Below are 11043 nucleotides of genomic sequence, written 5' to 3' on the forward strand. Positions count from 1 at the left end.
AATTCAACCATATCTATCACAATAACAGCAAAACAAGGTGAATACAAAACATCCAGATATGGCTATGGAAAACTAACACATCCCCCACACACACAACCCCCCCCCTTTTCTCTTTTTCTTCTCTCATTACCCTCGGAGCAGCTTGATTCACGTCTCCATCGCAGCTAAATGTGGATGATAGCCTGTTTTTCTCTGATGAGTCACACTTAAATGGATACGCAATGATTTACAGTGAGAGCAAAAGTATTTTCTGGGTTGCATTTCATGAATAAAGCCTTCCAGTGATACACATTTTAAAAAGGGGCCCAATTATGCTTTTTGGGGTTCTCCCTTTCCTGTAGTGTTTTATAATTTATTGTGCATGTTAATAGTCTGCAAAGGCTTGAATCCTAAAGTACTCTCGAGAGGGAGTTTCTCTCCCACACACTCCCCCCTGCCTGAAACACCTCCATTGGACTCCTTTGTTTGCTTCTGTAATATAATGACATCATTACGTAACACTTTTGCTTCTACTGGCTAGGGCTCCAACGCATTGTACCTGATAGGCCAAGGGGCGGGACATCTATAAGCGGTTGATACATCACAACAGAGCCGGCCAGCTAACCAATCAGAACAGACTAGGCTCTGGTTTCAGACAGAGGGTGAAAAGAGGTGCTGCATCACAGGCAGTATGAGAAAAATGAAGACCTTTTTGAACATTAAAGCATGGAACATTTCACAGCTGAGGCACAGAATACATGTATGAAACCTGAACATGAGCAATAAAGGGCCCATAACAGGCAGAAAACACATTTTCAACATTATGATTACTTAACTTACAATTAACAAACAGCTAAATAGATACATTGACATCAGATATGGTCGGTTTATTGCTTTATTTATCACAAAAATATTGTTAATCACATCCTTCACTTCCTTTTTTACAATATAAGGCCGCTGGAGTTGACAGCTTTATTACACCAGTCACGGTGTTGAATTCCAGCATTATTATTTGTGCATGTTTACCACAACTGAAATGTCTCCACTGGGAATTGTATCATTACAAACTGAAGATATGTTCATGGTATTGGAAAGCAGCACTGCACGGTCCATTAGTGCTGGGTGATAATCAGCTACTTTACAGGTTCAAGTGCTCCACAGATCCGTGGGAAGTCACAACTGTTTACGACCTGGGCTTAGTTGATATAAAAGCACTATATGACCTGCCAGAGAGATGTGATCCTCGACTGGAGAATATCAGTTTTATTGCAGCCAAGTGTCCCGTATTAGCATACAATATAACGGCAGCGTAAATTATATTTGACTATGGAGGACATGTCTGGCATAGCAGATGGTCACGGGGGACAATAAATAACCCTTTTAATAACAGACAGAATATTTATACTGCACTCACTGGCTAAAGACACAAACTGATAGGAATGGAAAAGCTGTCACTTCTTAAGTGTTCAATACATAAAGCATGAGCACTATATTAAAAGGGTGATCTCTCCTGTTCCTGTTTGATCCAATCTGTGATGGTTAATACTCATGAAGCAGCTTTTTTTAAGTCTTAAATCATATCAGGGTCTTGCTAGAGCCCGTGGACACCTAAAGAACCACCTGTTAAAACCTTTCTGGGCGAGTGATACTCTTCTGTTAATATGAGATCAAGCTTTATCACCAAAAGCATTTATACAATGCCGAGACAGCTGCCAAACTCCTTCCCTCTATGGAGCTGGCTATAATCTTCCTACAGTCATTTGGTCAATTCCACTTATCAGCGAGCTCTGTCTGCACACTCGTGTAGCACTCACAAGCCCGCAAAAGCTTTTATGGATTACCGGGAACTTCAACCCCACAAATTACATCCGTCTTTCAATATTGTCTTGTGTGCCTTTTATCCTAAACAGTTCAGCTATCACATGACACAATGCCCTGCACACTGCACTAAATATATGTTCAGAGCAGTAAGAGAGTGAAATACAGTAAAGCACATCTTGCACTGTCCCTTTAAGCTTGTATATGAGCTCATACGCACAGATGTTACGATGTTCATGCACATCATTGTACAATCATAATATTTGGCAAATGAAAAGATTCTGATTCCACTGTGGGACTGGCAAAATTGTGTTTTTCCATCTTCTATTTATCCTTCTTGGAGTTTACATTCATGTTGCAGTTGGATAGTTTTCTAACAAAGCTCCTTTGAGAGCAAGGGGCCAGCAGCTTGTGAAGGTTAATGGTAAGGAAGAGGTCACAAATTGCTTCATTCAGGCTCCTCCATTATCTTCTCCTGCTGCCAAAAAAACTGTACTCTTGATGGCTTCCATTCATAAATCAAATCTCAAGCAGACGAGTAACAAGTGCTCATCTGAGGAGGATTGGGCTGGCGCGAGTCCAAAAGATAAGTCGTCCGCTGCACACCTCTGACACGGAGAGGGAGAGCTGGTGATAAAGAATTGGGAGAGGACCAGAAAATCAATCAGGAAGCCATCTGGCAGCCCGGCGCTCCGGAGACAACCAACAACTGTGTCCTCCTCCGCTGTGTTTCCCCCGGTCCCTCTGCATCGCCTGAGGGAGAGCCACACAAGTGACCGCAACAACAGGGAGATCTATAGCCGTCTGGTTCTGACCGATGGAAGCAGGAGGCAGTGTGCACAAATCAGTACAACTACCAGAGTCACACCTGTGCACTCAAAGGGGGAAAACATCGTCCCTGTGCGTGCTGTAGGAGCATACATACATGTGGTAAGCAGCTTTGTAACAATTCTTCCTTCTGTACTCATTATATCTGAGACATAATTTAGAGTCTGTACAAAAGTATCCTCAAGTGATATCTTAAATTATAATTACAGTTTGTTTTACATTAAGGCACTCTATGGGCTTCAAGTGTGAAGTTAAGATGGGGAAGAGGATGTTATTATTGCAATTTGCACTTATGATCATTAAGTGAATACATTCCCACTTATTTATAATTAAAGTATTTAGTTTTATGTAGAAATTAAATATTTTAAATAAACATAGTTGACACGACATGATAGAAAATATGGCTATGATTTAGTCTTTTGAAGCTGCAAATCATTTAAAGACCACATGACAGAGGCAAGTACATTACGTTGAAAACAAGGAAACCAAAACCTCCCGAATGACGAATTTCATTTTACCTCAAAGTTTCATTTGAAAAGCAAAATGACTTGGAGTCTCCCGTTATCAGTAGTTAGGTGATTAAGTCAAAGAAGTACTGGGTACTTGCATAATGCCTGTGATTTAAAGGTCACCTATCATGCAATATTTAGGCAATAGCATAGGTCTCAGATATATAAAAATGTATAAAAAACATGTCTATGAAGTGTTTTGCTCAAAATACCAAACAGATCACCCATTCTAGCCATGCCTCATATCCCTCTATTTCACTTCCTGTTACTAAAGTGCTGATTCGGGGTATAAAGCTTTTTAAAAGAAATTAAAAAGAGGAGGCGGAGCTTATGCCTGCTCATGCGGGACCGGCAGACACTGTCTAAAATAAATGCTGCCAAAACTACATCAAGGATTATTTCTGAAACAGTATGGAGCTCAAAGGCTTTCTTTCTCTCTTGCCGGTTTACCACAAGGTGAGTTCCTTTTTATTTCCTGCTTCTTCACACATGTGCTCTCTCCAGTACTGGTTAGCTCCGAGTGTTAGCGATGATTGCTAATGTAAACAAAGGCCATATTACGTCCAAAACACGTCGGGCCTTGATTCTGATAGCAACTTTCTGATAGGGCCGTGGGTCCACCACGTGGGTGCCATCCGATATGACGTAATCAGCTCGTTGTAGCCCCGTTTTTCAGAGATTTGCGTACGGAGGAAAAGAGAGAGGCTTTTATTTTCTGACACTTTGTGAGTTCCCTGACACGCCGGGGGCACATATTTATGTATAAAAGACATCAAAAAGTGCATTTTGCATGATAGGTCCCCTTTAAGGCTTTTCCTAAGCCACTGTGTGTAAGAGTATAAAGCACTCAAAAGATTCCCAACGAAATACCTGAATATGTCTCCAACTTTCTCTCTACGAAGAGAGAAAACAGTGAAAGAGAGGAACTTGCAGAGAGGAGCGTTGGCCCCCTCTACAGGAGAAGTTGAAACATTTTGAAAATGCCTCATGATGCGGCTCTGCAAATGTCAGCCACTAGCACATGAGGGGCTTTGAGTTTGTTAAAAGAGGTGTAAAACTGTTATTTTCATTAAGACCGACACACAGACGTTTCAGTGTCCATGTGTGCGTGAAGCAAGTGCTAAGTTGAGCTAAAAGATTGCCCACTAGAGACGTGTGCAAAGGAGAAAAAAATGAAAAATATCAGCATGTACAATTTCAGGTTCTCAATAATTGTCAAGTGCCTTCTTGATTAGAAAAAACTATGCATATTTCAGTTGGCTCCTGTCTCCCAGCAACAGCATCCTAGAACAAATATCTCCCTATATATTTACAAAGTACTTAAAGTAAGTACTTGTCGGTATCATTTCTAATTGGTCCATTGAGTCCAGCTGGCACAAAAATGTGTGGAAAACATATCCCTCCACAGGATATCAGCCCTGAATGAAAAATAGAAATATCTGCTAGTTTGATACCATTACATTCTCTCCTCAAAGAACCACTTCTGGTGCGGGCTGTCGGAGCAGGGCTGGAGTGAGGGGGCTGGGGTCCCGTTTTCTGTCTTGTCTACCGCCTGCACACACTTCTGGCTCAGCTCATGGTACAGGTTACCGTCCTGAAACAGAGAGGTGGAGAAAATGCATTTTAAATCAAAGTTATTTGCTGGTTATTCGTTCAAATGGCAAGAGCAGTTAGAAAGTAGCTATTAGCGCTATCCAAGACATGTTTAAATAATCAGCTGCTCAATAAAGTGATATTATCTTTGTCAGTTTACTTCTCTCTCTATATACAACTATATTAAGCCTTGACACAACACGGTGTAACTACACTGAAAACAGGCTTAACAAGTAGCAGTGTCATGCGGAAAAGAATGCTAACGGTGTGATTTACAGTTTGGTATCAGCTACACAACTGTGGAGTATCTCTGTATGTGCTTGATAAGAGTTTGACAAGAATTACAGCAGATTTTGGCCGTGCAAGGACGTCTTGATTCAAATATCTCAGCTTCAATCCAGTAATAACACTTTTGAGATTATTATATTGTAGCAGATTTGTAAGGACATATTTCACCATTGTCTGTGGTTAAAAACTAGCAATCAACTTATGTGCCTTTTCTGGGATGTTATACCTTCACACAAGAGTTGGACAGTGTCAATGTGTTACTATGGAAACAGAGTGTTGAAAGTAACGCTTTCACATACTTGTTGAGCTTTTAGCTGGTCAATAAACAACACAAGCGTTGTATAGTCAAAAATACAGGTTGTTCTCGTCTCTTTTTTTTCACAACTTCTACAATAGTATCAATAAAATAATAATGATGAGAATTTATGAATAGGACAACTTCATATATTGCCAAAAACAATAAGGATATTTTAAAACAAATGAAGATAATAAAATCATCACAGGATGTTCTCGTATGGGGCAAAAGAATCACATCCTAATAATAAAAGAGGAAAGGCTTTTAGATGATTGGATTGGTTAAGATCTGGAAAACAGGGGATAGAAATAGTAAGAGCATTAGTGGTGGTTCAAGAAGGAAAGTAATAAATAAATGTGAACAAAAGAAAGTCAAACATTAAAAAGGAAATCTAATCAGAACCTCATTTTATCATGCACTTTTACTGCCACCATGATGTCACTTCCTGTCTCTCCACACACACTGCCTCTTTGCGTATACCAGGATTGAGCTCCTTACCTCCCGGAGGACAAACTTCTGGTCTTGAGGCATGGGTTGTCCTCGTTTCCGACACAGCTGGAGGGTCAGGTAGGTGCTGATGGGGTCACCCACAACACACCCAGCAGGCTCCCTGGTGTTGTAGCGGATCTCACCCTCTGTGGAGTACTCAAAGAACTGCGGGAGGAAGTGCAAAATGTGTAATGTAAATCTCACTTAAAATTCCACATGATATAGAGTCAAAGAAATATCAAGTCATGCATGTAACTTAATTGTTAATTTTTCACTGCAACTCAACTGATTGCTATAACCAAAACACAAATGCATTTAGGTTTTGCAATATTTCAGAGGGTCATGTTAGACACAGAGAATACCCATGTATGTTTGCATGTTTATGTGTGACTCAGAAGAAGGCATGTACCAGGAAAGATAACGGACCCAGCATACTGAGAGATGGCTTGTGAGTGTGTTTATTTATTTATTGTACTACACATACAAACATGTATAATGCAGGTGTGTGTTTAGGGAGAGTTTACATCATGCAGTCCCATAAGGCAGACAGCAAAAGCCTATGTTTCTAGAATACGTCTGTCTGTCTGTCTGTCTGTCTGTCTGTCTGTCTGTCTGTCTGTCTGTCTGTCTGTCTGTCTGTCTGTCTGTCTGTCTGTCTGTGTGTGTGTGTGTGTGTGTACAGAGGGCTGCTGGAGAAACAGTGGTACATTTCTGCTTCCTTGACCACAGAGCATAAAGGTGTGTCACAAAGGCTGACATATCATTTTTCAACCTGGGAAAAGGCTTACTAGTTCCCTAATGCAAGATTTGTAAGATAGCAATACAAACCTTTGTCAAGTTTAGAGGATTGAAGTCTTAGAAGTGATGATAATGATTGATGAAATAGTTCTCCAGTGAAACTAAGACTAATCAAACATTTCACAACGCTAAAGGAAGACATGTAATGCCCATTCTAACGGACTGAAGTGACCCTTTAATGGCTAATGTCCTGAGAGACTGGCGTGCATTACCTGGTTCTGCCCCATGCCGTGACACTGGTACAGGATGACTCTTTGTCCCACCACGTTGTGCTCGTCTGAAGGGTTGTAGTCGAAACAGTAGTTGGATTTGCCGCGGCTCTTCAGCTATAATGGAGAAACTAATAAGGTCAATAAACCTTTGAAATTAGATGATGCCAAAAGACTCCTAGACAGACTACACATTAAAAATTGAAATGGATGGACTATATTTTTCGACTTAGTTAGTGAATGTAGATGTGTGTATATTATGTAAATGAAAACTAAAGGGGTTGGTTGCAGGTGGGGGGTTTATTTGATGTTGTCATATCACTGCTGTCTGGAGCGAACGTCCACTATGTGCAAACGCTTTTTTGTTTTTGTTTTGTGTCACATGAAAAAACACAACATACAGTGGGGCAAAAAAGTATTTAGTCAGCCACCAATTGTGCAAGTTCTCCCACTTAAAAAGATGAGAGAGGCCTGTAATTTTCATCCTAGGTACACTTCAACTATGAGAGACAGAATGGGGGGAAAGAACCCCATTCTGTCTCTCATAGTTGAAGTGTACCTAGGATGAAAATTACAGGCCTCTCTCATCTTTTTAAGTGGGAGAACTTGCACAATTGGTGNGAGGAGAGGCTCTCTAAACACAGATCAGGTGGCACTTATGTCCCTGAGAGGAGGAAGTCTTGCCAAATTCGCAGTGGCTCGGCAAACCTAATAAACCAAACCCTCTAAAGAAACACTCAAACACATGGTCATACATGCAGCATTTTGAGACGTTTTATATTCAACATGTTTTATTTTCTTGATGCTGTTAAACTTTCCTATGACAGCCTTTATCTCATAGGTTTCATGAAACTTTTTCTGGCATTTGTTTGCAGTTTTTGATTTACACTGGTAGAGATTTTATCAAACCTTTTGAAGAGATCATCAACCCAAGTATCTTTCTGAAGATATTTTTGGCATATTCCCACTTCCTACTACGTGACGCTGGCAGACATGTCAAAGCAGACACTACACACACACAAAGGTCTTCCTTTGTTCTCTTCAGGAACTATCAGTCCCTTTTTTAGAGATAAACTAAGACAGGGAGATTTTTATTTGTGTAAATAATTAATTCATTTAGGTCTGGTATGACTAAATCACAACTTCACATTATAGTTGTTGGATCCAAGCCCTCTATGTATGTCATTTGAGACAGTCTTAAACGTAATATATTGATGGATCATTTCAATATTTATAAAGCAGCAACGACGTCATCTTAACCAAAAGAATCTACAGAACATTACATTACGGTTACAGGATGATTGATCGCTGAATTGTCGAGTTGATGAGTCTCCTCTTTACTCCATGTTTACAACTCTTGGTAAATAAGTAATAAGGCGGTGTGCAACCTAAATAAAGTAGATTCAAATTGCAACAGTGTATCGTTTTCAGACATGACTCGGATACAAAAGTGAATCTGTATCCAATGTTTTCCCATGATCTGCTTACACTTCCTTGTTTGTGACTCCCTTACTGATCCATATACTGGGTTGTCATTGCGTGTCACTCTTACATTTGCTCTTTACTGTCATTTAAATACCATCTTTCAATTTGCCTGTTATTGGCCTCATAAACTGTAGTGGCCCTCACTGGTCCTCCACATTGTCAGCTGACTCTGTCCTTTGGGAATCCGTCTATTGGGAAAGTCAATCGATGAAGGGCCAATTAAAGCTGTGTTTGGGCGAACCACCATCATCCTGCAGAGCGTCTGAACTCTTCCTCCAGCAGGGAAGGTGTGGTCATTGTTTGCATCTACTGACATGCCAAGACACACATGGATACTCGTCCTGCTCTCTATCAACCAGGATGTAGAAAAAGCAGTACTTTTTGTCCCCTAAAATGTTTATTTCACAAATATCAGGAAGATTACAACAAAACTGTTTATACTTTCCTTTCAGGTAGAGCCTACATTTTCAACTTCCATGGTGTTTATCTAAGGTTCCCACAGCTGAACAAAGTAATTATTTTTGCCCTTTGTCAATGTAAACTAATTTTTCAAGACAGATATATTTTTAAATCTCCACATCCTCAAGGAAGGAGCATCCTAATCTTTCAAAATGCCATGGCTGTCTTTGCTAGGAACAATCCAGAAGTTTAGTCTGCTCCGATGCTTGTGTGTTTGGAATATATCAGGAGGACTTAATGTAAGGGAAACTTCTGTAGCAATGGAGAGTCAGGACTCCGAGAGACACGAGGAGAGTTGGAGCTTCGATGTCAAACACTGATGGTTTATTTAGGAGTATCGGCCGGAGGATTCACATCACAAGTCACAGCAGCCAGAGGTGCTGACTGCACGGGAGAGTTGCCACGTCAATTCTGAAGCGCCTCTCTTTTGCTAGACCTTTTTAATAGGTTCACAGAGAGTAATCAACATAGTGGGGGAGATAAACTAAACATCTGGGAACACTGGAGATTGCCTAAACATCTGGGGACACTGAATCACTTGCCTGACCCTCATGGCCTCGAAGATTACACCTTGGAGTCCACAAACACCGAGAAGGAAGTGTTCCAGCGTTCTCACAACCATAAACCATTTATGACCGAGAGTTGCCCGGTCATAAACTGGGAATATCAACATATAGCTGGAGCAGCACATTCCTTAAGGGAGATAACAGACAGGGTTGGCCATAAACGTCAAAGGGCAAAAAGGTTAAACATCTTAGGAGTAAAGGAGTTAGAATTATTCCCTAACACTTAATATAGAAATTTGACATTTACAAAAAAAGTTTTTATTAAACTTGTTTTATTACATCCTTAAAAAGTTTTTATCTTTTGGGAATTCCCATAGAAAGTGAAATAGTACCTCGTTCACTGCAAACAGCTGTTAGAATCAGCAGACTTATTATGAAGTCTGACGAGCAGTATGTACATTTATATTGAAGTATCTTAAACCTTGTGTTTACCGTCTGGTTTTTCCCTTTAAACAAGCCTTGTAAGTGTCCTATTATTACTATATTACAACTATAGATGGTGCTGTTGTATACCATTTCAGCACAAAACTATCCTCTGAGTGTGTCCTCTCTGACACTGCAGTATCAAGAGCACACTCACACGTTTTAATTTGAACACCGTACCAATTGTTATTCTTGTGAGTGTTTTGATTCTCAGGTTATTATGGCAGAAGTGTTCTGATAAACACATTTGTGGTCTTTGATTTCAGGAGGCCTTTGGAGATGTGACAGCACGGAGGAAGCTCAGAGAGAAGCTGGGCTGTAAGAACTTCAAGTGGTATCTGGATAATATTTACCCCGACATTCACGTACCAGAGGATAAGCCGGGCATGTTTGGAATGGTGAGAGCACATCTGAAAAGCTTGTGTCTGTTTGTTTTGTAAGAAAGTTCAATTACATTATTTCTTTTTTATAATGAAGATCTTTCCTCAGGGTATATTCAGTTGTCCACTCTACAAATACAGTACAAATACACACAGGTATAGGTGCACACATGCAAATAATCAGATAGTGCTACATTTAAAGTCGAGTGGAAATACAGTGTGGCAAAAAAGTATTTAGTCAGCCACCAATTGTGCAAGTTCTCCCACTTAAAAAGATGTGAGGCCTGTCATTTTCATCCTAGGTATACCTCAACTATGAGAGACAAAAGGAGAAAAAAGAAAATCCAGAAAATCACTGTCTGATTTTTAAAGAATTTATTTGCAAATGATGGTGGAAAATAAGTATTTGGTCAATAACAAAAGTTCATCTCAATACTTTGTTATATACCCTTTGTTGGCAATGACAGAGGTCAAACGTTTTCTGTAAGTCTTCACAAGGTTTTCACACACTGTTGCTGGTATTTTGGCCCATTCCTCCATGCAGATCTCCTCTAGAGCAGTGATGTTTTGGGGCTGTCGCTGGGCAACACAGACTTTCAACTCCCTCCAAAGATTTTCTATGGGGTTGAGATCTGGAGACTGGCTAGGCCACTCCAGGACCTTGAAATGCTTCTTACGAAGCCACTCCTTCATTGTCCGGGCGGTGTGTTTGGGATCATTGTCATGCTGAAAGACCCAGCCACGTTTCATCTTCAATTCCCTTGCTGATGGAAGGAGGTTGTCACTCAAAATCTCACGATACATGGCCCCATTCATTCTTTCCTTTACACGGATCAGTCGTCCTGGTCCCTTTGCAGAAAAACAGCCCCAAAGCATGATGTTTCCACCCCCATGTTTCACAGTAGGTATGGTGTTCTTTGGATG

The 11043-nt window shown here is 40.4% G+C and overlaps 1 protein-coding gene across 1 annotated transcript in view; it reads right to left on the reverse strand.

Moving 5' to 3' along the window:
* Nucleotides 1-3872: 3872 nt before the first annotated feature.
* Nucleotides 3873-11043, reverse strand: part of galnt12 (UDP-N-acetyl-alpha-D-galactosamine:polypeptide N-acetylgalactosaminyltransferase 12) — a 12513-nt gene continuing 5342 nt past the window's right edge. The window contains exons 7-9 of the mRNA XM_010791244.1: nucleotides 6810-6923; nucleotides 5809-5964; nucleotides 3873-4728 (exon numbers count right to left, since the gene is read on the reverse strand). Of these exons, the coding sequence (XP_010789546.1) occupies nucleotides 4591-4728; nucleotides 5809-5964; nucleotides 6810-6923 (408 nt within the window). The 3' untranslated portion in view covers nucleotides 3873-4590. The remainder of the gene's footprint in view (nucleotides 4729-5808; nucleotides 5965-6809; nucleotides 6924-11043) is intronic.

The sequence above is a fragment of the Notothenia coriiceps genome, unplaced genomic scaffold, assembly GCF_000735185.1.
Source record: "Notothenia coriiceps isolate Sejong01 unplaced genomic scaffold, NC01 NC01_scaffold00035352, whole genome shotgun sequence".
NCBI lineage: Eukaryota > Metazoa > Chordata > Actinopteri > Perciformes > Nototheniidae > Notothenia > Notothenia coriiceps.